The sequence below is a fragment of the Saimiri boliviensis genome, chromosome 11 (assembly GCF_048565385.1).
Source record: "Saimiri boliviensis isolate mSaiBol1 chromosome 11, mSaiBol1.pri, whole genome shotgun sequence".
Lineage (NCBI taxonomy): Eukaryota > Metazoa > Chordata > Mammalia > Primates > Cebidae > Saimiri > Saimiri boliviensis.
The window spans coordinates 42,847,222-42,873,207 of record NC_133459.1 but is presented as its reverse complement, the minus strand read 5'-3'; the positions used below and the strand labels follow the sequence as shown (position 1 = coordinate 42,873,207).

The window sequence follows — 25,986 nt, the reverse complement described above, 5'->3', positions numbered from 1 at the left end:
GGAGAAGTGGTGCCATGCAACAATTTATGAACGGGAGAGGAAAAGGGGGAATTTATCTGCCTGAGTCTCACCTGTCTCCTACTAGTCATATTTCATCCCATAGATATTAACTCCCAGCCTGACACCATGGCTTATGCCTGTAGTCCCAGCATTTTGGGAGGCTGAGGCAGGTAGATCACTTGAGGCCGGGAGTTTGAGATCAGCCTGGCCAACATGGTGAAATCCCATCTCTACAAAAAATACAAAAATAAACCAGGTATGGTGGCACGTGCCTGTAATCCCAGCTACTCGGGAGGCTGAGGCAGAAGAATCACTTGAACCTGGGAGGCAGAGGTTGCAGTGAGCTGAGATCGCACCACTGCACTCCACCCTGGGTGACACAGCAAGACTGTCTCAAATAAACAAGTTTCCACACACTTCTAAGTTTGCTAGCGGCAACTTGGGATCCAGATCCCATGCCCTGTGCTAGGCCACTCCATCCAAGTGTGTGAAGTGGTGGGAAGAAACAGAAACTCTGGGTACGTGGCCAGTGAGTACCAGGGAGAACCTGATGTTTTACATGTGCCATGTCCAATATAGTCCAAAACTGGTTTTTTCATTTTCTGGAAGAAGAAACAAGGCATAGTGATCCGAGACCTTTCCCAAGGTCACATGGCTATTCAGTGGCAAATTCAGGATTGGAAAATAATCTGGCTCTGGAAATTGGATTTTATGTAGCAGGCAAGGGAGTCACTAAAGGGTTTTAAGCTGGGGAGCAACAAGAAATAAAGAGCTTTTTTGTTTGTTTGTTTTGTTTTTGAGATGGAGTCTTGCTCTGTCATCCAGGCTGGAGTCAGTGGCGCGATCTTGGCTCACTGCAATCTCTGCCTCCTAGGTTCAAGCGATTCTCCTGCCTCAGCCTCCTGAGTAGCCGGGATTACAGGTGTGAGCCGCTGCCCTCTGGTCAATAAAGAAGTTTTTTTTACCCCCCAAGACGGAGTTTCACTCTTGCTGCCCAGGGGAGAAGGTTAGACAGCAGAGGCAGGCAGGAGCTGTGCAGAAAAGCCAAAATGAGGAGACTGACCTAAGGACCAGGAGCAGGAGCACCGTCATGCTCCCCATTGTTGGCTTGTGGGTCCGAGGGTCCCAGCCGATGAGTCTTCTGGTGTTGCCTAAGATGGTCGGATCGCATGAACTCTCTGTTGCACTGATCACATTTATATGGTCGATATCTGGTGTGTACCCGAAAATGTCGTCTAAGCTCGTCAGAACGGAAGAAAGACCACTGACAACCTTCCCATTGGCACGAATAGGGCCTCTCACCTGGGAATGACGAGGGAGAAATGGAGTTTAGAATAGATTTAGGAAGGGGTCTGACTCTATGAGGCAGAGCAGTCCAGGCTGAGGATTCAAAAGGGAAGGTCCAGGGAACCAGGGAGGGGCAATGTACTCAGGAGTGCCAGCCCAGGTATCTTGGGACAGTCCTCCCGGATGGCAAGTCAGGGGGCCAGTCTAGCTTAGCTCCAAACTTGGAAGATGAAAGACTCATCCCAAACAATTACCCACCAGTGGTCCAGGACAAATGTAAAGCCCAGAGACTCCTCCATCCCCACCCCACCTGACACCTCCTTCACCTGTGTGCTTGCGCTGGTGGCTCACGAGGTGGGAGCGTTTGGTATAAGCTTTTCCACAGTTTTCGTAGTTGCAGCGGTAAGGCCTGGCCTCTGAGGATTCCCCTCTCCCAGTCCTTTCCTGAGGCCTGGAGTCCTGCTCTGTTGCCTGTGGAGCAGGTGTGGGCTGCTTCGGTAGGAATGGGCCTTCGTGGGAGTCTGGCTGACTCACAAGAGAGTTCTGAGATCCTAAACCCAGGAGTGACTGGGACTCAGCTGGGGGCATCCCAAGGTCATGGGTGTCTTGTCGGGGCAACATCTGAGCCACAGAGGGGAGCACCGCCTGGGCCTCCGTGGGAGGCATGGTTGAGGCCAATGCTGTTTCATCAGAAGGTGCTGTCAAGAGGCCAGGGTAAGGCATGGTAGGGCCCCCAGCATGGGACATCATTGGAATTCCAGTGGAAGCCGAGACTGGCAGCCCACTGGGGTGCATGCTTAGATTGCCACTGAAGGCTCCAGCCACTCCTGGAATATTGGGCTCAACTGTAGGCATTATCTGAGGCTCATTGAACATCGTTGTCTCTTGCTGAGGGGGAGGCACTCCTTGACTGTAAATCACCGGGGAAGGAGGGAGACTCGCTTGGGGGCAGTAGCTCACACCATGCTCAGGCAGTACCATGCTAAACGGGGGCCCCTCTTCATCCACATTGTGCCCCGGCACCTCCACAGACACCAAGGGGGGCCCCAGCATCCCTGTGCTGTGAGGAAAGTGCTGAACGCTTGGTAGGCCATGCTTCCAAGAGGGGTGCACTCCAGAGCTTCCAGTAGATGAAGCCACGTTCAAGGTGGGCGCTGAGCTCTCGTTATCCTTGGGGAGAGAGACAATCAGGTGATTTTTACCCTTGCTCAAATTCCAGTTCCATATGTTCCTCCTCTTCATCCCCAGACCCCAACCTAATCCAGCCCTCTATCTCCATCTCTTGCTTGAATTCTCCTGCCTCCAACCATTTTCCAGCTTGGCCTTTCTAACAGGTCCGGCCGATACAGGCCCCAAGAAAGCCTAAATGTAACTCATGCCACTTTCCCTCAGACATGTTTTTTGCTTTTTATTACATGCAAAGCAACAAAGAGAGCAAATAAAACATCCCATAACCTACACCTTCAACAAAACTCTGAGAAAATGTTCAAACGCTAAATATTGAGGCGGAGTTTTGCTCTTGGTGCCCAGGCTGGAGTGCAGTGGTGTGATCTCGGCTCACACAACCTCCACCTCCAGGTTCAAGCGATTCTCCTGTCGTAGCCTCCCAGGTAGCTGGGATTACAAGCATGCAGCACCACACCCGGCTGATTTTGTATTTTTAGTAGGAACAGCTTTCTCCATGTTAGTTAGGCTGGTCTCAAACTCCTGACATCAGGTGATCTGCCTGCCTTGGCCTCCCAAAGTGCTAGGATTACAGGCGTGAGCCACTGCACCCGGCCCAAACTCCAAATTATACATAAAAGGGATGGGGGTTGTCCAGAAGTTAGGGGCAATACCTCTTGATGACTTGCATGAAGGGTAAGAAAGAGATTGGCAGTAGAAGGTCTTAAAGTAGGATAAGAGCCAAGAATCTTTTTTTTGTTGTTGTTGTTGTTTTTGAGACGGAGTTTCGCTCTTGTTACCCAGGCTGGAGCGCAATGGCGCGATCTCGGCTCACCGCAACCTCTGCCTCCTGGGTTCAGGCAATTCTCCTGCCTCAGCCTCCTGAGTAGCTGGGATTACAGGCACGCGCCACCATGCCCAGCTAATTTGTTGTATTTTTAGTAGAGATGGGGTTTCACCATGTTGACCAGGATGGTCTCGATCTCTTGACCTCGTGATCCACCCGCCTCGGCCTCCCAAAGTGCTGGGATTACAGGCTTGAGCCACCGCGCCCGGCCTACATTTACAATTCTTTAAAATAGTGTAAATAGTAATAAACTTAAGACTCATAAGCAATTCTAAATAATTTAGGTGATTAATTAATTAGCCTTTTTATTTAAACAAAATCTAGTCTTGCATCAGTTAAAATGATATACTGCATGTTTATTTCTCACAGTGGTAAAATTGTGGACTCATGTTACTGTCTTTTAAACTCCTCACTCTGCAGGGGACGTTGGTGAAAAATTTTACTGTAGAATTCTGGGCCGGGAGGGGTGGCCTTGGGCAGGACTGGTTGTTGTAAAAATTGGTAAAGTCCAGGGCTTGTTGGAGACGAATGAACCAGAAGTGATGGGGACATAACGGAGACTTCGAGTGGAGGTGGAATAAAGTCAGACGCCAATTGTGTGACTCCAGGTGAGTGGCGGGCCCTGCTAGGGTGAAATAGTCTCTGGACCTGGGGACAGGGAAGAGATGGACATCAAAAAATGCCGTTATCATGGCTGATCCAATGGTGGTGGGTTATCAGAACTTATTAACATTAGTGTCACTAAAGTTGGTCTATGACCCTCCACTGCAAAATTGGCTGGCTTTTAAAAAATGCCACTGTGGCCGGGTGCGGTGGCTCATGCCTGTAATCCTAGCACTTTGGGAGGCTGAGGTGGGTGGATTACCTGAGGTCAGGAGTTCAAGACCAGCCTGGTCATCATGGTGAATCCCCATCTTAAAAAAAAAAAAAATGCCACTGTGGGTAGACATTTTGATCTTTGTCGTCAGGGTCTGTATGGCCCCTGGGTCCACATGGTATAAAAGTAGGAGTATCTCTAAAATCTGTTGCTACCAGTGGAATTGCCCAATGGGGTCTGCTTCCTTGTGCAAACTTGGAAACTGCACCATCTTCATCCTGCTCCAGAAGGCCAGGCAGGGCTCATCCTGAGCTCTGGGATGGTACTTCAGGCCTAGCATTAACACTGGCGTGTTGCATCACTTCCCCGATAGTAGGTTATATGATCCCCTATTGAAGCAAGAAGACAAACTGGATGGTAGAGCAAGAAGTCAAAAAGAAATCTATCCAGAAGCCTGAGATGATGATGAGCAGAGGGAGAGGCAACAAGACTTAGGAGGCAGGCTAGACATGCTGGCTCATGCCTGTACTCCCAACAGAGACAAAAGGATCGTTTAAGCCCAGGAGCTCAAAACTAGCCTGGGCAACATAAGGAGACCTCCATCTCTACAAAAAATTTTAAAAATTAGCCACATGTAGTGGAGTGTGCCAGTAGCCCCAGCTACTCTGGGGACAGAAGTGAGACAATTGCTTGAGCCAAGGAGGTCTAGGCTGCAGTGAGCCAATATCAAGCCACTGCACTCCACCACAGAGCAAGACCCTGTCTCAAAAAACAAAATAAACAAACAAAGACAATTGGAAAAATACTTCCTCTGATCTCAGACCTCATTTCTTTTAAGGAAATACACTTTTGAAGTTTTGAGTTTGAAACACAGTTTAGACTTAATCATGAGAGATGTTGTGTAGGAAAAATCCTCAATTCAATTAATCTGGAACCCCTCCACCATAGTTTACTCCGTATGATATTAACCTCCTTTAAGTAGCCATCGGTATGAAAATGTCTTCAGTTTTAAAAGGCATTTTACCTCAGATGGGGTAAAAAAGTTTGCACCCCATCTGAGACCAGGGCATTCATACTGCAGAGAAACTATGAAGTTACCAAATGTGGGGAAACTCTTACTCACATGCCATCTCAGGGAACACAGAAGTGACACTGAAGAGAAACCCTGTGCCTCTAAGGAATACTGAAAAGCCTTTAGCTAGATTACGAATCTCATAAAGCAGTAGAAAATTCATGCTGGAAAGAAGCCAGTGAAAGCAGCAAAAACGTCACTGAATATTAGAAAATTTATACTGCAGAGAAAGTTTTGGGTGTAGTACGTATGACAAAATTTCCTCTCACACCGTATTCCTTACTCTGCATTTGAAAGGCCACACGCAGGTGAACCCTATCAATGTAAGAAATGTGGAAATAACTTGCACCAAAAGTAAATCCTTATTCAAAATGTACACTGGAGAGAAACCTTTCGAATGCAGGAAAGCTTTTGTTTAGATGTCCCGCTCAGTCAGCAGAGGATTTATGTGGGCAAAGCCCTTCTGCCTGGAAGGTATGTGGGAAAGTCTTCAGCCACGAGTCAGTTTCACTGAGCATGAGCATTTTCACACTACAGAGAAACCCTTTGAATGTCAGGAATGTGGAAAAGCCTTTACTAAAAGCAGTATCTCATTAACCATCAAAACGCTCATACCAGAGAGAAGCTTTGTGAATATAACAAATGTGGAAAATCCTTTTACCAGAAGGAAACTCTCCCTACCAGTCAGAAAATTCACATGGAAGAGAGACCTTTTGAGTGTAAAGATTGTGGGAAAGTTCTCACTAAGAAGTCAAACCTCATCCAACACCAGAGAACGTACACAGAAGCGAATCCCTTTGTGTGTAAGGAGTATGGAAAAATCTTTAGTGGAAAATCAAACCTTACTGAGCAACAGAAAATTCATATTGGAAAGAAACTCTTTAAATGTAATGAATGTGGAACAGCTATTGGCCAGAAGATGTACCTCCTAAGAAACCAAAGCATACACAGCAGAGAGAAATCCTGAGTGTAACGAATGTGGAAACATCTTCTGTCAGTGAATACCCCCTATTGTAGATGTCAGATTTCAATCAGATGATCAACCCTATGAACTCAATGTGTGTGGAAAAGCCTTGTCTCAGAGTTCATTTACCGTGCATGTGAGCAACCCCATGGTTTCCATGGCTGTGGGAAAGTGTTCCCCAGTTCTCAACTCTTGCTCTGTATTTGAGAATACACACAAGTAGAAAGCTTTATCAATATGGTGAACGTGGGAAGCTTTCAGCCAGAAGTTGCACCACATCAGACTCCAGAAAAAAATTAGCCAGGTGGTGCATGCCTGTAATCCCAGCTATTCAGGAGGCTGAGGCAGGAGAATCACTTGTACCTGGGAGGCAGAGGTTGCTGTGAGCTAAGAGCATGCCATTGGACTCCAGCCTGGGCAACAAGAGCGAAACTCCATATCAAAAAAAAAAAAAAAAAAAAAAAAGAAGTGACATCAGGATGGGAGGAAATATGGGACTATTTTAAAAAGTGATTTGGAGGTAATTTGTTCTCCAAGCGGGGGAAAAATAGACCATGAACTATACACAAAAGTAAAATCCACAGAGATGAAAAGCAGGTATTGAAAAAGCTATGTTCTAAAATGGTATGACTTCAGCAGTAGGAAAACATTCCTTGTAACAACTTCAGAAATACTTAGCAATTCTGCTTTTGGATGTGTATGCTCAGGAAATACGTACTAGGATATTTACTGTGGTTTGATTTGTAGTTGCCAAAAATTGGAAACACTGAAAAGGAGAAACTCTTGTGATGGAATGACATGCATCTATAAGTGCAGCACTTGAGATCCACATGTACTGACAGGAAGATCTCAGAATCATGTTGAGAGTGGGGGAAACTCAAGCTGAAGAATAATGCATATAGTACGACTTTCTGTAAATGTGTTTGGTGTTTGGTGTTATTTATTTGTTTAATTAATTAATTACATTTGAGACAGGATCTTGCTCTGTCACCCAGGGTGGCGTGATCTCAGCTAACTGCAACCTCCACGTCCAGGGTTAAAGCAATTCTCCCACCTCAGCCTCCAGAGTAGCTGGGACTACAGGTGCCTCTACCACACCGGCTAATTTCTGGTGTATATTTTGGTAGAGACAGTGTTCCATCTTGTTGGCCGAGCTGGTCTCCAACTCCTGTCCTCAAGTTATCCGCCCACCTCAGCCTCCCAAAGGGCTGGGATTACAGGTGTCAGCACCCACACCCAACCTGATTTTTTATTTATTTTTAAACAGAGGCAGGGTTTTGCTACATTACCCAGGCTGGTCTGGAACTCCTGGGCTCAAGCAATTCTCCTGCCTCAGCCTCTCAAAGGGGTGGGGTTATAGGTGTGAGTCACCATGTCCAGCCAGTTTTTGTAAATTTGAATTAAAAGTTCCCTCGCAAAATTCAGTACTATACACTAGTAATGGAAACACGTATGTATGTAAATGTTTCTGAAATGGTTTGGAAGAATATACCCCAGACCCTTGCTCGTGGTCACCTGTGAAGGGTGAAGAAGAGAAGAGAATGCATGAAGAAGGGAAAAGAATGGAACTGCAGCTTTGTATCTAAACATCTTCTCTTAAAAAAGACTGCAAGTGCCGGGCACGGTGGCTCTAGCCTGTAATCCCAGCACTTTGGGAGGCTCAGGCGGGTGGATCACGAGGTCAAGAGATCGAGACCATCCTGGTCAACATGGTGAAACCCCGTCTCTACTAAAAATAAAAAAAAAAAAATTAGCTGGGCATGGTGGCACGTGCTTGTAATCCCAGCTACTCAGGAGGCTGAGGCAGGAGAATTGCTTGAACCCAGGAGGCAGAGGTTGCGGTGAGCCGAGATCGCGCCATTGCACTCCAGCCTGGGTAACAAGAGCGAAACTCAAAAAAAAAAAAAAAAAGAAAAAAGAAAATAAGAATTAGAGATCCATATATCACAATCCAGAATTAATCAGTATCTTCACATATTTACTTGCAGTCTTTTTTTTTTTTCCAGCTAATCTAATTCTTATTTTCTATACTTTTCTGTATTTTTAAAATTTCTCAGAATTAGTAAGAATGAGGGTGAGGATGGGAACACTGTACCTGTGGAAATCATGCTGTAATAATTCATTCCTGGCCGGGTACAGTGGCTCACGCCTGTAATCCCAGCACTTCGGGAGGCCAAGGTGAGTGAATTGCCTGAGCTCAGGAGTTTGAGACCAGCTTGGGCAACATCCTGAAACCCCGTCTCTACTAAAAATACAAAAAAATGAGCTGGGTGTGGCCGCATACGCCTGTAATCTCAGGTACTCAGAAGGCTGAGGCAGGAGAATCATTTGAGCCTGGGAGCAGCGGTTGCAGTGAGCCAAGATCGGGCCATTGCACTCCAGCCTGGGCGACAGACTGAGACTCTGACTCCATTAAAAAAAAAAAAAAAATTATTCCCAATCAAAAACTACATTTGTATAGAAAATATTTCTAAAATTTTACCAACAATGAGTAGATGGACTTGCTCCGTATATAACATGAAATTATCCATTTTTTTACATTCAAAATGAAGGCTGGGCATGGTAGCTCATGGCTATAGTCTTTCTTCTTTAGGAGGCTGAGGTAAGAGGACAATTTGAGTCCAGGAGTTTCAGACCAGCCTGGGCAACATGATGAGACTCCATGTCTACAAATAATTTAAAAATCAGCCACAGTGCCAGGCGCGGTGACTCATGCCTGTAATCCCAGCACTTTGGGAGGCCAAGGTGGGTGGATCACCTAAAGTCAGGAGTTCAAGACCAGCCTGACAAACATGATGAAGCCCCATCTTTACGAAAAATACAAAATCAGCTGGGTGTGGTAGCACATGCCTGTAATCCCAGCTACTCAGGAGGCTGAGGCACAAGAATCGCTTGAACCTAGGAGGTAAAGGTTGCAGTGAGCCACGATCACACCATTGGACTCCAGCCTGGGAAACAAGAGCAAAACTCCATCTCAAAAAAAAAAAAAAAAAAAAAAAAAAAAAAAAAAAAAAAAAATTAGCTGCTCTGAGACATGATTGCACCACTGCACTCTAGCTTGGGCAACAGAGTAAGACCCTGTTTCAAAAATAGATGGCAAGATTAAATTGAAAAATAAGCAAGAAAAACAAAATAAGTAGGTAAAAACCACAGCCAAAAAGAGAGAGAGAGAGAGAAAGAGAGAGAGAGAAAGGAAAAAAAAAAAAAAAGAGACAGAGAGAGAAAGAAAAGAAGAAGAAAAAAGTACCATGATCATTTCTAGGGTAACCTGATGGAATTATCAAGATAATTATGCAAGACAAAATAAATAAATAAGTAATAAGTAAAACCACGGCAAAAAAAAAAAAAAAAAAAAAAAAAAAAAAAAAAAAGAAAAGTGCTTTGATCATTTCCAGGGTAAACTGATGGAATTATCAGGATTTCACAGTAGAATTAATTTGATTAAATTTACAGCTGTGGAAGAGGTGGAGTCTGCATGAGCTGATTGAATTTGAGGCCTCTAGTGTGTTTAAGGACTCAGGTCATAAGAGCAAAACTGAGTTCAAACCTAGTATCTGTATTTGATTCTGTGACCTCCTGCAAATATCTAATATTTCTAAGACTCAGTTTTCGCTTTACATGGTAACAATGATAAAATCCACTTCCTAATACTGGTGAGGGTAAAACTCGCTAATTAATGTCCATTGTTTCCCTGCGCAGTGATTGCATTCATGTCCGGAGGCCGCTAGTAGGTCACTCACTCACTCAGTCTATACAGGCGATAGGTCGCTGTTGCCCTGGGCTCCGCCCCTAGGGGTGTGGTTGACCAAAGACGCATATATAAAATCCCAGGCCCCAGAAGGAAGCCAGCAGTTGCAGAGTGAGCTCCTCTCTGTCTGCAAGTAGCGAAATACCCGGCCTGCAATTCAGGTCCATTTCTGGTGAGTCTGTGCCTCCAAACGCAAGGGCAAAGGTCAGTGTCATGAGATGATAGGTCTGAAACTCAAAGCTTTAAGAGTCCAGAATGCTAGCAAGGGAGCCCACTAATAGGGGAGGGCAGACAGGCGTCTAAAATGGTTCATTTACTGAGGACCATTTTCACCTCCACGAGCCTGCCCTGCTCAGGGCTTTCCTTTCGCCAGACAGCCGAGGGGTCTGCTGAGGAGGCTGTGGCTGTGATTCCTGGTTGGGGTGGGGGGTCTCTCGAGGGCACCCGAAGATCTTTCTATCACATTGGCAGGAGCCCAGGACGAGATCGTGGTCTGGTCAAAGACTCATGGAAGTATACGACGCTACGCCCATGAGTCAGCGGGTACTGAGTGGGTTGAGCTGAATTATTAGAGATCCAGAGAAGGAGGCATAGCCCGTCGGCAGGACTGTCAGGGTTTTTTTGTTTTGTTTTGTTTTTTGAGGCAGAGTCTTGCTCTGTTGCCCGGGTTGGAGTGCAGTGGCACGATCTTGGCACACTGCAACCTCCACCTCCCAGATTCAAGCAATTCTCGTGCCTCAGCCTCCCCAGTAGCTGAGACTACAGATGAGCACCACTTCGCCCAACTGGTTTTGTTGTCGTATTTTTGATAGAGACAGAGTTTCACCATTTTGACTAGGCTGGTCTCAAACTCCTAATCTCAAGTGATCTGCCTGCCAGCCTCCAAAAGTGCTGACATTACAGGCTTGAGCCACCATGCCCAGGCAGGGGACTATCGTTTTCATAATTCCTTAAACTGAGGGGGAAATCTGTTTTTTTGAGGGCCAGAAGCTTTAGGGACCAGAAGCAGAGCTAGAGCAGATGGAGTGGGAATCAGTCCTTTACTGGGTTCCTGTTTTCTGAGGTTCCCAGTGGGATCCATCAGGCCTTGCTCAGGATGAAATAAAGTTCTGCTCAGAGGAGCTTCTAGTCCAGTGCTGGAGAGAAAGGGTAGACAGGAGTTAAGCTGTCACAAGGGCAGGAATGGTGGGAAGCAAAGTGTAAGAGTAAGATGCTATTAGAGGCTGATTTTTAAAGTTTATGTTTTTGTTTTTTAGAGAGGAGGGGGTCTTGCTATCTTGCCCAGCTTCCGCTGTGGCTTAATCATCTCCCTTCTTCTAAGGGTGCCTCCTTCTAGTTCTTGGGAAATTCCACTTATTTCCAGTCATAAATATATATATTTATATATGTATATGTTATATATATATTTATTTATATATATATGACAAAATATATATTCTATATATAATATACATATTATATCATATATCAAAGCCAATTTTGGGTTTTCTAAATTTTTCTCTCTATATGTACACATATATATTTAAAGCCATCTATCATTTCTATGATTTGATATGGAAGGGAAGGACTTCATGGTCTCCTCAATCCACCACATTCAGTAGCCGTCCAGTCACACGTTTTGAATCTGTGTAAATTCTGAGAGTCAGGACAAGGCAGGAGGGACCAGGCTTTGATGGCAGAGACAGGAAAGGAGAACTTTTAGATAAGATACCTTGGCTGGGTAGGGCAGACTGAGCAATGGACTGGATAGGGACATGGCAAAACTGAGTGGACTGATCCAGCTAGAGCAGGACAAAAGCAGGGAAGAGGCGCCCGGGATGAAAAAGATGTGAGGCTACCAAGATGGTGGCTTTGAGGAGCTCGTTGTAAACTTGACACTTTTCTTGCAGATCATGGGGGGCAGAGAAAATAATAAATAAATAAACAAACAAACTTGGTATCAGACATAGGAAGCCTAGAAGCATGGATGGCCACTCTAAGCAGAAATATAAACCTTGTCCATATGCATGGCTAGGCCTCTGTCTCCAAGAAACTGTTTCGTGGAATGTGTCTTAGTCTGTTCCGTCCAGGTGCTGGTAGATTCAGGATCTGGTGAGGGCATGCTTTCTGGTTCATAGATGGCACCTCTTAGCTGTGTCCTCACCTGGTAGAAGTAAAGAACTCTGCCCCTCAGCCCCTTAGAACATTCATCTCATTCTTGAAGGCTCCGTCACCTAATCATCTTCCAAAGGTCCCACCTTCTAATCCAATCACACTGGGAATTAGGTTTTAATATGTGAAATTTGGAGAGACACAAACATTCAGTCCATAGTAGAATGGTTCCTGGAAGCTGGTGGTTTCCAGGGTGGTTCTCAGGAGGCCAGAATTACTGGATGCCCCCAGGGAGCTCTCTGGGAGAAATGTCCCCATTTAGCCAGGGGTCTGTGAGGACCCAGAGCCAGATAGGTCCAGTACAAGTTAAGAGTCTTCTGCCTAGGCCAAGTCAATTCACCTCCCTGGACTTCTATTTTCCTTAAAATGGGATTAATCATTACTCTTATTTTCTAGGATTACGGTGGAAACGAAATGAGAGAATTTATTTGAAAATTTAATCAGTTAGCTGAATCTCCAGTAAGGTATCTGGAGAGAAGACTTTGGAAAAGTCTCTGGGGTAAGATCTCTTCAGAGGATGATGGGACACTCACAACATTCATCTAAACTCTCACCTCCATTGGTAGATAGGGGTACCTTAGTAAACGTTTACACCTGAGAAATGTTTGCGCTTTTAAAATGTTACTGTGTGTGGAGGGTACACTGGAGGAAGCTAACTCTAGAGTCAGTTGAGAGGCAATTACAGGCTTCTGGGCAACAGATGACGGGGGGCTGGATTAGGATAGGGTCAATAGGGATGGAGAAGGAGGGTATGTGAGGATTGGAATTTGAGCTGGGATGAACCCCTGACCTATTAACTTTTTTGCAGGATCCCATAACTAAAGATCTAGTTCAGTCATCAGCCAACAGCAAAGAGATGGATTCCAGTCTCCTCCAGGAAATTGAGAAAATTAGTAATTTTTTCCAGCGTCTCTCTGAGCAACATATAAAACAGGCAGAAACTCCAGATGCACCAGAACCACAGTGCTGTATGCCTCTGCCCGCCCACGCTGAGGAGAGCCGACACGAGTCAACGCAGAGCAAAACCATGCCTCCCGTGGAGCTCACAATGACTTCTGCATGCACTAACCTCCCTGGGACAGTTCCCACCCAGGACTTAACAGTGCACCTTCTTAAAGCCCTTGATATGTCCCCTGAAGACCTAAGTGAGACTCCTTCCATGGGCCAGAAAGTGACTTCCTTTGATCAGATAAAACACACAGCCGGTTCTCAGATGACATATGTTACTGACACCCCAAAGACATCACCCACTGATTGCCTGAAGACAACCATCACTACAAGCAACATGACAATCTCCAGTGAAGGTAGCCTAAGCAGTGACCAGACCCTCAGTGAGAGTCAAACACAAGCCCTGTGTGGAGATCAAATGAAGACCCTCAGTGATGACCAGACTCTCTATAGGGACCAGATGACCTCCAGTAGTGACCAGACCCTCACTGATGGCCATACAGGGACTTCCAGTGGCGATGAGGCCCTCTCTGAGGGCCAGATGATAACCAGCCTAGGCCTCTATGGAGGGCAAATGATCACTTCCATTGATAACCAGACCCTCTGTGGGGAGCAGACAACAACCTCCACTCATAACCAGGCCCTCTACCAGGGGCAGGTGACAACCTCCACTGATAACCAAGTCCTCTGTGGGGAGCAGACGATGACCTCCACTGATAACCAGACCCTCTGTGGGGAGCAGACCATGACCTCTACTGATAACCAGGTCCTCTACGAGGGGCAGGTGACGACCTCCACTGGTAACCAGGCCCTCTGTGGGGGACAGATGACAACCTCCACTAATAACCAGACCCTCTACGGGGGACAGGTGACGACCTCCACTGGTAACCAGGACCTCTATGGGGGACAGATGATGACCTCCACTGATAACCAGGCCCTCTATGGTGGACAGGTGACAATCTCCACTGATAACCAGGCCCTCTATGGGGGACAGGTGACGACCTCCACTAGTAACCAGACCCTCTACGGGGGACAGGTGATGACCTCCACTGGTAACCAGGCCCTCTATGGGGGACAGATGACGACCTCCACTGATAACCAGGCCCTCTACGGTGGACAGGTGACGATCTCCACTGATAACCAGGCCCTCTGTGGGGGACAGATGATGACCTCCACTGATAACCAGGCCCTCTACGGTGGACAGGTGACGATCTCCACTGATAACCAGGCCCTCTATGGGGGACAGGTGACGACCTCCACTAGTAACCAGACCCTCTACGGGGGACAGGTGATGACCTCCACCGGTAACCAGGCCCTCTATGGGGTACAGATGACGACCTCCACCGATAACCAGGCCCTCTACAGTGGACAGGTGACGATCTCCACTGATAACCAGGCCCTCTGTGGGGGACAGATGACAACCTCCACTGATAACCAGGCCTTCTACGGGGGACAGGTGATGACCTCCACTCATAACCAGACCCTCTACGGGGGACAGGTGACGACCTCCACTCATAACCAGACCCTCTATGGGGGACAGGTGACGACCTCCACTAGTAACCAGACCCTCTATGGAGGACAGGTGACGACCTCCACTAGTGACCAGGTCTTCTACGGGGGACAGATGACGACCTCCACTAGCAACCAGACCCTCTGTGGGGGACAGGTGACGATCTCCACTAGTAACCCGACCCTCTACAGGGGACAGGTGATGACCTCCAGTGGTAACCAGGCCCTCTGTGGGGGACAGATGATGACCTCCACTGATAACCAGGCCCTCTACGGGGGACAGGTGACGACCTCCACTGGTAACCAGGCCCTCTGTGGGGGACAGATGACAACCTCCACTGATAAGCAGACCCTCTATGTGGGACAGGTTACAACCTCCACTAGTAACCAGGCCCTCTACGGGGGAAAGGTGACGACCTCCACTGATAACCAGACCCTCTACGGGGGACAGATGACAACCTCGACTAGTAACCAGACCCTCTACGGGGGACAGGTGACGACCTCCACTCATAACCAGGCCCTCTGTGGGGGACAGATGACGACCTCCACTGATAACCAGGCCCTCTGCGGGGGACAGGTGACAACCTCCACTGATAACCAGGCCCTCTGTGGGGGACAGATGATGACCTCCACTGATAACCAGGCCCTCTGCGGGGGACAGGTGACGACCTCCACTGATAACCAGGCCCTCTGCGGGGGACAGGTGACGACCTCCACTTTTAACCAGGCCCTCTGCGGGGGACAGGTGACGACCTCCACTGGTAACCAGGCCCTCTGCGGGGGACAGGTGACGATCTCCACTGGTAACCAGGCCCTCTGCGGGGGACAGGTGACGATCTCCACTGGTAACCAGGCCCTCTGTGGGGGACAGATGACAACCTCCACTGATAAGCAGACCCTCTACGTGGGACAGGTTACAACCTCCACTAGTAACCAGGCCCTCTACGGGGGAAAGGTGACGACCTCCACTGATAACCAGACCCTCTACGGGGGACAGATGACAACCTCGACTAGTAACCAGACCCTCTACGGGGGACAGGTGACGACCTCCACTGATAACCAGGCCCTCTGTGGGGGACAGATGACGACCTCCACTGATAACCAGGCCCTCTGCGGGGGACAGATGACGACTTCCACTGATAACCAGGCCCTCTGCGGGGGACAGGTGATGACCTCCACTGGTAACCAGGCCCTCTGCGGGGGACAGGTGACGACCTCCACTGGTAAGCAGGCCCTCTGCGGGGGACAGGTGACGACCTCCACTGGTAACCAGGCCCTCTGCGGGGAACAGGTGACGACCTCCACTGGTAACCAGGCCCTCTGCGGGGGACAGGTGACGACCTCCACTGGTAACCAGGCCCTCTACGGGGGACAGGTGTTGATCTACACTGGTAACCAGGCCCTCTGTGGAAGCAACATGGCAATATATAGTGACAACTCGACCCTCTCTGGGGGCCATATGCTGACCCTTCAGGCAGGCAATATGACAACCCTCACTGGTGACCACAGCCTTTATGGGGGATATATGACATCCTGTCAGCCCTCATTGTCATACCCAGGATTCCTATGCTTTTCAAGTTCCCATTTGATTCAAGGACAAGTCTCAGAAAAGCAGAAGACCCAGAGCAGCCAGTTCTGGAAGAATCCTAAGATTTCGAAGCCCTTCATCTGCCCACATGAGGACTGTAAGAAGTCTTATTCAAAGGCTTGCCACCTCCGAACCCACATGCGTAAGCACACTGGTGAGTGAGGGCCCAGGAACAGGGGTGAGGGGCGAGTGGCTAGAGATTTGTGCCTTTACAAAGCTCTGGGAGCATTTGAGATTGCTGCCACTTCCCCAGGGACCCAAGAAGATTCTATAATAAAAGGTTGGCACCTTTAGAAGGGTGGATAAAGCGGTCCTAGGGACAGTCCTGGACCAGAGCCAGGCTGGCTGCAGCCTTTAGGGGTGTTGACTGCTGGTTTGATGGGAATCAGTGGAGGGATTTCTTTGGCCCCTTGCAGACAGATGTTCTTGACACTATTCCTACTGGGACCGTCACTTCATAGACCTCCTCTCAGGGCCCCTGGGCCCCATTTCCCTCATCCTCCTTATTCCCTTCACTAACTCGCCTGTCAATAACTGTCTCTCCTCCTGTTTTTTTTTTTCTTCTTCCTTTTCTTTCCTCTTCTTCCCGCCTTCAGTTTTCTTCTTATCTCTCCAGCTTTTGCAGCCCTCATTCCCCTCCTCCTTCACTCACCTCCCCAGCTCCCATCTCCTCTGGCTCTCCCTCCCACTTCAACTTGCTCAAAAACTTTTTCTTGTTCACTTTCAATGTCCCTGCCCTTCCTCACCCTGATACATGACAGGTCTCTCTTTCTCTCTCTCTCTCTCTCTCTGGTCCAGGCGAGAAGCCCTTCGTATGTGACGTGGAGGGATGTACGTGGAAATTCATTCGCTCAGATGAGCTCAGCAGACACAAGAAAAGGCACACTGGGGAACGGCCCTACCTGTGTCCAGTTTGCAACAAGAATTTTGCACGATCTGATCACCTGAAGCAACATGCAAAGGTCCACAACGTTTGCCCAGAATTATGAACCCTTCAGCCCATGAGGAAATGTGTACGGCTAAAAGATTCTCCCTACTGACCTTGTTTCCCTTGAACAAGCTCCCCTGTTTCCCTATGCCAGTAGCTAGTAGGTGCTCGATATTATTTGTAAGTTTTCTAAAATAGACAAAGAAAATAGGTATCCATATTCACGTAAACACCAGACAACTTTCAACTTGGAACCAGAAGCGCTCTTGGTTCATTCCCCTCTCAGGGTAACTGCTCTTATCAGCACGCTGTGACTCCTTCGGATCCTACTCTGCATTTACCTCTGTGTGTATTGTAAAACTGTATCTATACAGATCATTAATATTGATATTAATTACTCAGATGGTAAAGAATGGAACGTTCTTTTTTTTTTTTTTTTTGTCTGTAGCTGAGCCCATGTTTCTTTGGAGCTTCATTCCCATGAGGTAAAAAGGAGGGGACTCAGTCACATCCAGGGTAAAGTGGTCTCAGGTTAAATGGACTTTACTTAGTTGAGTACTTAGCCTATTCAGAAGTTCAACCTCAGGTGTGGTGGCTCACACCTGTAATGCCAGCATTTTGAGAGGCTGAGGCAGGTGGGTCATGAGGTCAGAAGTTGAAGACCAGTCTGGCCAAGATGGTAAAACCCAGTCTCTACTAAAATACAAAAATTCTCCAGGCGTGGCTGGGCGCGGTGGCTCAAGCCTGTAATCCCAGCACTTTGGGAGGCCGAGGTGGGTGGATCACAAGGTCAAGAGATCGAGACCATCCTGGTCAACCTGGTGAAACCCTGTCTCTACTAAAAATACAAAAAAATTAGCTGGGCATGGTGGCGCGTGCCTGTAATCCCAGCTACTCAGGAGGCTGAGGCAGGAGAATTGCCTGAACTCAGGAGGCGGAGGTTGCGGTGAGCCGAGATCGCGCCATTGCACTCCAGCCTGGGTAACAAGAGCGAAACTCCGTCTCAAAAAAAAAAAAAAAAAAAAAATTATCCAGAGGTGGTGGTGTGCACCTGTAATCCCAGCTGCCCGGGAGGCTGAGTTGGGAGGATCACTTGAGCTCAGTAGTTGCAGTTGCAGTGAGCTATATTAGCACCAGTGCACTCCAGCCTGGGTGACAGAGCAAAACCCTGTCTCAAAAGATAAAGATAATTGTATAATATTATGTGTGAAATATATTGAATAAGATATTTAAGTTATAAGTAGAAAAAATGAGTAACTTTAAGAGCTTGTCAACCAGTGTCATGCAATCAGGTGTTGAGATGGCCAATTAGGACAATGAGCCAGATGAAAAGGAATGATCAGACTTATTTACTGATGGCTACAGAGCAGATGGAACAGACAGCCTTAGCCACGACCCCAAATAAAGAGGTCTCTGAATGGAAGCACCTGAGCTAGAAACGCAGCTGTGCATCTGAGCACAGCTGGCCTGTGGTGGTGGGTGCGGGACAGTTCTCCAGTATCCTTGGATTGACCCAGTGCCACCCTTTCTCACTTGGAGTCCTCAAGAATAACTGTAGACTGTGCTGGGACTGCAAAACCCTGAGATAAGGAGAAATTAGCTGGAAAAGCCTGGGCTCTGTTCCCTTCCCCCTAGAAGCAGAACGTCCTTCAATGACTCACTTAAACCCAGGGCATAAAACTCTGGGCGGGCTGCTTGCTGGGGTCCTTCGGCTGTGTTACAAGTGGAGCACAGGCAGTGAAGACGCCATCCACCCTGGGCAGCTTTCCTGAGCCTTGGGGGACTAACTCCCAATGAATCCTTGATTGCTGTTCCTTGCTTCCTGTTAGTAATAAACCTATTTTATTTAACTTGCTGTGTGTATGTGTGTCATTGGATCTCAGTGGACTCAGACAAGCTGATAACCAGTGCACAGTGAACCTGCCTTACGGTGGGGATGCTGAGTCCTTGACATCCTTTCAGAAAACTGCTGTGTACCAAGTCTGGTGAGCTCCCTTACCCATCTTTCTATCTATCTTCTAGAATTAATGACTACCCTGAATTTTGTATATATAAATTCCTTTGATGCATTTATTAAAAATGCAGGTATTCAAAGATAATTTATAGGTTGTTTATTTTGAACTTCATAAAGATTATGCTAAGATACAGTCTTCTGGAACTTGTTTTCACCACAACGTTATATCTCTAAGATTTCATCCATGTTGTTACTAAGACCAATGAAAATAATCCATCACAACCCCAAACAAAACTTCTCTACATTGTCAACACACCAGGGTGGGGGCGGGGAGTGAGAAACCAAAGGAAGATGAGGATGCACTGGAGTCTTCCATGAAGTACAACTACAAAAAGAAAACAGTACAGCTGTTCCTCATTATTCAGATCTACTCTGCTGGATCATGAATTTTTAGACTAAAGGAGTTTTTATTCCATTAACCTAAATATGAAAAATAGTGACATGTTCTCAACCCATCCAAAAACCCCAACCATTTCCTCAAATTTCACTACAACCCTTACATAATAATAAACTCGGCCAGGCGTGGTGACTCACGCCTGCGATCCCAGCACTTTGGGAGGCCAAGGCAGGCAGATCACCTGAGGTCAGGAGTTCAAGACCAGCCTGACCAACATGGAGAAACTCCATCTCTACTAAAAACACAAAATTAGCTGGGCGTGGTGGTGCACACCTATAGTCCCAGCTACTCGGAAGGCTGAGGCAGGAGAATCACTTGAACCCGGGAGGTAGAAGTTGTGGTGAGCTGAGATTGTGCCATTGCACTCCAGCCTGGGCAACTAGAGTGAAATTCCATCTCAAAAAAAGAGAAAACTTAATAAATACATTAGTAGACATGGTAGTACACAGGATACAAAGACACCATGCAGTACTGGATGCCAGTTACATGCTCCTGATTGCATCAGCCTGAGTTCAATCAAGAGAGACAGCATACAGTGTTTTAGGGGCACATGTTCTCAGGATCTCCTGAAGGCTGTGTCACAGGACGAAAAAGAGAGAGAGAGAGAGAGAGAGAGAGAGAGACGGCACACAGTGTTTTAAACAAGGGAAGTTTAATATAAAGAATTTTAAAAGGACCTGGTGTAGGGGCTCACACATGTAATCCCAACAGTTTGGGAGGCTGAGGCAAGCAGATCACTTGGGGTCAAGAGTTCAAGACCAGCCTGGCCAACGTGGTGAAGCTCCGTCTCTACTAAAAATGCAAATACTGGCCAGGTGTGGTGGTGTGCGTCTGTAGTCCCAGCTACTTGGGAGGCCAAGGTATGAGAACCGCTTGAACCCAGGAGGCAGAGGCTTCAGTAAGCCATGACTGTGCCATTGCCCTCCAGCCTGGGCACTAAAGTGAGACTCTGTCTCAAAAAAAAAAACAAAAAAACAAAAAAAAAACCTAAGAGTAAATATAAAATGTAAGAGGACACAACCCTAGGGCTGAGAGTTCTCAAGCAAGGACAAACTTGGAAAATGAGCTCTAAGACTGGAGTTTGGATCTCACTGGAGAAGGTATAGCTGCAGACCGTGAGTGCTGGAGAAGTTTGCTAGTTAGGAGTCACTGGGGAAGCAGAGCTGGTCAGCAGTTACTGGTCAAGCAGGAAGCAACTCTCTAGGGTGCAGGTGAGCTGTGGACAGGAGGCAAGGGTGTAGGAGGGAGTGGAGGTGCTGGTGTGGGCAGGAGGCATGGAAAACTGTCCATGTTGGAAGGCTCATGTGTAGGACTTCCATCAGGAGGGTGGGAGAAATTGTAGGAAAAGAACAGAAACCCTGGAAGGCCGGAGGAGAGTCCTGCAAAAGCCTCAGAAGAGGATCTGGCTGAAGGCAGCCAGATTCTCTTATCCAGTGCCTGAAAGCTTAAGTTAGATAATTAAAGGGTGTAAAGAAACTGATCTAGATAAGTTAGTTTACTTATGCCTCGGAACCTGGCCTTTAGCCATCTGTAAGACTGCCTTCTCTGGGGGGCAACCATACAAATTATCCACAAGTATGTTGACTCAAAGCCGTTGCCATTAAATCTATACTGAACGAATACCTGCAGTGCCAGCTGGTGAGGGCTGCGGCTGCTGACTGTTTACAGCACCCTCCCTGGTGTCTGTGAGTGGCCCGGACCCCTAGCCTACGCTTTCACTGGATATCTGTATCTGAGGGCATTTGTTCATCCATTGCTGGGTCAGGGACTGCAGGTTGGACCCGACAGCCATGGTGTTGGGAGGGTCAAGGACACTGGTGTGGGTGAGAGGCCTAAAGTATGCAGTATCTGTATTGAGGGGGCTGCAGGAAGGTGGTCACCAGGCTGGGCTGAGATTGTAAAGTTAATAAATAGGTGAAAATGGTGAATGACTGCACAAACAGAGCAATGAAATTAAATTGAAAGTCCATAAATAGACACAAGCACATATGGAAGTATATAATAAAAGTGACATCTCAAAACACTGTAGCAAAGATGAACTTTAAGAAATTGTGCTGGGGGCTGGGTACAGTGGCTCATGCCTGTAATCCTAGCACTTTGAAAGGCCGAGGCAGATCACTTGAGACCAGGAGTTCAAGACCAACCTGGCCAACATGGTGAAACCTTGTCTCTACTAAAAATACAACAATTAGCCTGGTGTGGTGGCACGGGTCTGTAATCCCAGCTACTTGGGAGGCTGAGGCACAAGAACCTCTTGAATGTGGGAGGCAGACGTTACAGTGAGCCAAGATCGCACCACTGCACTTCAGCCTAGATGACAGAGCAAGATTCTGTCAAGAAAAAGAAAGAAAGGGCCGGGCGCGGTGGCTCACGCCTGTAATCCCAGCACTTTGGGAGGCCAAGGCGGGTAGATCAAAAGGTCAAGAGAGCGAGACCATCCTGGTCAACATGGTGAAACCCCATCTCTACTAAAAATACAAAAAATTAGCTGGGCATGGTGGCGCGTGCCTGTAATCCCAGCTACTCAGGAGGCTGAGGCAGGAGAATTGCCTGAACCCAGGAGGCGGAGGTTGCGGTGAGCTGAGATCACGCCACTGTGACGCAAATCCAGATGCGACAACAACAAAAATAGTAAAGTTAAATGCATGATACTATGAAAATGAGAATCTTTCCAACGGCAAGAAAAAAAAAATCAAAACACAACTGGTGGCCAGGCACAGTGGTTCATGCCTGTAATCCCAGCACGTTGGGAGGCCAAGGTGGGCGGATCATGAGGTCAGGAGATTGAGATCATTTTGGTCAACATGGTGAAACCCCATCTCTAACAAAAAGCAAAAAAATAGCTGGGCGTGATGATGCCCACCTGTTGTCCCAGCTACTCGGGAGGCTGAGAAAGGGGAATCACTTGAACCTGGGAGGCAAACGTGGCAGTGAGCCAAGGTCACACCACTGCACTCCAGCCTGGCAACAGAGCTGTCTCAAAAATAAATAAAATCAATCAAATAAAAATTAGCTGGCCATGGTGGTGGGCGCCTCTAATCCCAGCTACTCGAGAGGCTGAGGCAAGAGAATTGCTTGAACCCAGGAGGCAGAGGATGCAGTAAGCAGAGATGGTGCCACTGCACTCCAGCCTGGGCGACAGACCAAGACTCAGCCTCAAAAAAAAAAAAAAAAAAAGGCAACTGGCAAATTTAAAAACTGAGGAGAAAAAAAACAACAAAACTCAGTAGAAAAAAATGGGAAAAAATTTTAAACAGAAAATTCACCAAAAAAAAGGCCTTAAGTAAAATACGCCCCATTATCATTCACAATTTGAAAAGTACAAATTAAAAATTACAATGAAAGAGTGGTGTCAATGAAAATAGTGGCATAAGAATTTCTAAAAATTCAGGCCGGGCGCGGTGGCTCAAGCCTGTAATCCCAGCACTTTGGGAGGCCGAGGCGCGTGGATCACGAGGTCAAGAGATCGAGACCATCCTGGTCAACATGGTGAAACCCCGTCTCTACTAAAATACAAAAAATTAGCTGGGCATGGTGGCGCGTGCCTGTAATCCCAGCTACTCAGGAAGCTGAGGCAGGAGAATTACCTGAACCCAGGAGGCGGAGGTTGCGGTGAGCTGAGATCGCGCCATTGCACTCCAGCCTGGGTAACAAGAGCGAAACTCCGTCTCAAAAAAAAAAAAAAAAAGAAAGCTATTTCATTTGTAATAGCATCAAAAATAAAATTAGGAATACATTAACAAAAGAAGCACAAGATTTATACACCAAAATTATAAAACACTGAAAAGGTTGGTTTTTTTTTTTTGAGACAGGGTGTCTCTATCGCCCAGGTTGGAATGCAATAGCATGATCACTGCACCTCCCACCTCAGTACCCCCAAGTAGCTGGGACTACAGGCATGTGCCACCACACTTCGCTAATTTTTTAAAAATTTTTGGTAGAGACGGGGATCTCATTATGTTGCCCAGGCTGTTCTTGAACCTGGGGTCAGGGGATCCTCCCACCTCAGCTTCACAAAGTGTTGGGATTACAGGCATGAGCCACTGCACCTGGCCAAAAGATATTTTTTTTTTTTTTTTGAGACGGAGTTTCACTCTTGTTACCCAGGCTGGAGTGCAATGACTCGATCTCGGCTCACCGCAACCTCCGCCTCCTGGGTTCAGGCAATTCTCCTGCCTCAGCCTCCTGAGTAGCTGGGATTACAGGCACGCGCCACCATGCCCAGCTAATTTTTATTTTTAGTAGAGATGGGGTTTCACCATGTTGACCAGGATGGGCTTGATCTCTTGACCTCATGATCCACCCACCTCGGCCTCCCAAAGTGCTGGGATTACAGGCTTGAGCCACCACGCCCGGCCACCAAAAGATATTTTTTAAGACCTAAATACATGGAAAAATATTTATTTATTTATTTATTTTATTTTGAGACAGAGTCTCCTTCTGTTGCCCAGGCTTGAGTGCAATGGCATGATCTTGACTCACTGCAACTTCCACCTCCCGGGTTCAAGCTATTCCTGTGCATCAGCCTCCCGAGTAGCTGGGATTACAGGCATGCACCACCACGCCTGGCTAATTTTTGTATTTTTTAGTGGAGACAATGTTTTACCATGTTGGCCAAGCTGGTCTCAAACTCTTACCCTCAAGTGATTCACCCACGTTGGCCTCCCAAAGTGCTGGGATTACAGGCATGAGCCACTGTGCCCAGCTGTGGAAAGACTTTCTGTGCTCATGGATTGGAAGACAATGTTGTTAAGATGGCAGTACTCTCCAAATTCATCTATGGAGTCAATGTAATCCCATTTAAAATCACAGCTGGCCGCTCAGGAGGCTGAGGCAGGAAGATCGCTTGAGGCCAGGAGTTCAAGACAAGTCTGGGAAACATAGTGAGACGATATCTCTACAACAATTGAAAAAACAAAAAACAAAACAAAACAAAAAAGCTTAGCCAGGTATGGTGATACACACCTGTAGTCCCAGCTCCTCGAAAGGCTGAGGCAGGAGGAACACTTGAGCCCAGGAGTTCAAGGCTGCAGTGAGCCGTGATCATGCCACTCCGCTCCAACCTGGGGGACAAAGTAAGACCTGACTCAAAAAAATGAAAACAAACAAACAAACAACCAAACAAACAAAAACACCCACCTGGTTTATTTTGCCGATTTTTTTTTTTTTTTTGAGATGGAGTCTTACTCTGTCAATCTGCAGGCCTGAGTGCAGTGGTGTGATCTCAGCTCACTGCAACGTCTACCCGCCAGATTCAAGCGATTCTCATGTCTCAATCTCCCGAGTAGCAGGGATTACAGGCACCTGCCCAGGTAATTTTTGTATCTTTAGTAGAGACGAGGTTTCACTACTTTGGCCAGGATGGTCTCGAACTCCTGATCTTAAGTGATCCACCTGTCTCGGTCTCAAACTCCTGACCTCAAGTGATCCCAAAGTGCTGGGATTATAGGCATGAGCCATCACACCTGACCCTATTTTGCTGAATTTTGACAAGCTGATTCTAAAGTTTATGTGGAAATACAAGTCAGTGGAAAAAACAAACTCTGTTTCTCCTACTAGACTCCCTTTTTAATTTTTTCCCACTCCCACTCCCTCCGTTTCTCGTACTAGGCTCTCACAACACACTTCTGACACCAGGTGTGTGAGGATTTTCCCCCACACTCAAGCAAGCAATTAATTCTGCACCAGACACCAACTGAATATCCTTCAACTCAATTCAATTCTGAAGCTACCTGGAGATTATGTGAGATCCCCCAGGTTGAGGACTCAGGCCCAAAAACTGACCCCAACTTCCTATGCCAACTGCGAGCCTCACATTGTTTTACCTGTGCTCTAACCGGCTATAAGTCAGAGTTCCCACAGCCTCCTCCTTCGGCCGATTGATTTGATAGAAGGCTCGCAGAACTCAAAGCCGGGCACAGTGGCTCACACCTGTAATCCCAGCACTTTGGGAGGCATAGGTGGGTAGATCACCTGAGGTTAGGAGTTCAAGACCAGCCTGGCCAACATGATGAAACTGCATTTCTACTAAAAAATACAAAAATCAGCCAGGCATGGTGGTGGGCACCTGTAATCCCAGCTATTCAGGAGGTTGAGGCCAGAGAATCGCTTGAACCTGGGAGGCTGAGGTTTCAGTGAGCTGAGATCTCACTATTGCACTGTGGGAAACAAGAGCTAAACTCCATGTTTAAAAAATAAAAAAAAGAAAAAAAAAAAAGAACTCAAGGAAACACTTACTTTTACTGGATTATAAAAGGATATTACAAGCCAGGCACAGTGGCTCACGCCTGTAATCCCAGCACTTTGGGCGACAGAGCAAGACTCCATCTCAAAAAATAATAATAATAATTCTGGCCAGGTGTGGCGGTTCATGCCTGTAATCCCACACCTCTGCTTTGTGAAGACCTTTCATTCTCCACACCCTACCTCCCTTTGGCTACGCTACAATGATTCTTCCTCCTCACCAAAACTGTCCCATTAGATCCTCCACCGTTTTACTCCTAGTCACTGAGTCACTTCACTTACATTCTTGGTCACTTGAACTCATTCCTC

At 47.1% G+C, this 25,986-nt stretch overlaps 2 protein-coding genes across 2 annotated transcripts; one reads left to right on the top strand and one right to left on the bottom strand.

Annotated features, from left to right (window-relative positions):
• Positions 1 to 1,063: 1,063 nt before the first annotated feature.
• On the bottom strand, positions 1,064 to 2,529 carry LOC120366079 (Krueppel-like factor 17). Its single transcript, XM_039474503.2, has 2 exons — positions 1,614 to 2,529; positions 1,064 to 1,302 (listed from the first exon to the last, which is right to left on the bottom strand). The coding sequence occupies exons 1-2, from the start codon at positions 2,527 to 2,529 to the stop codon at positions 1,064 to 1,066; spliced, it is 1,155 nt and encodes a 384-aa protein (XP_039330437.2).
• Positions 2,530 to 12,906: 10,377 nt separating this feature from the next.
• LOC141580395 (uncharacterized) lies at positions 12,907 to 17,084 on the top strand. The gene is made up of 5 exons (XM_074381498.1): positions 12,907 to 13,656; positions 13,783 to 14,310; positions 14,395 to 14,580; positions 14,749 to 16,249; positions 16,894 to 17,084. The coding sequence occupies exons 1-5, from the start codon at positions 12,907 to 12,909 to the stop codon at positions 17,082 to 17,084; spliced, it is 3,156 nt and encodes a 1,051-aa protein (XP_074237599.1).
• Positions 17,085 to 25,986: the final 8,902 nt, after the last annotated feature.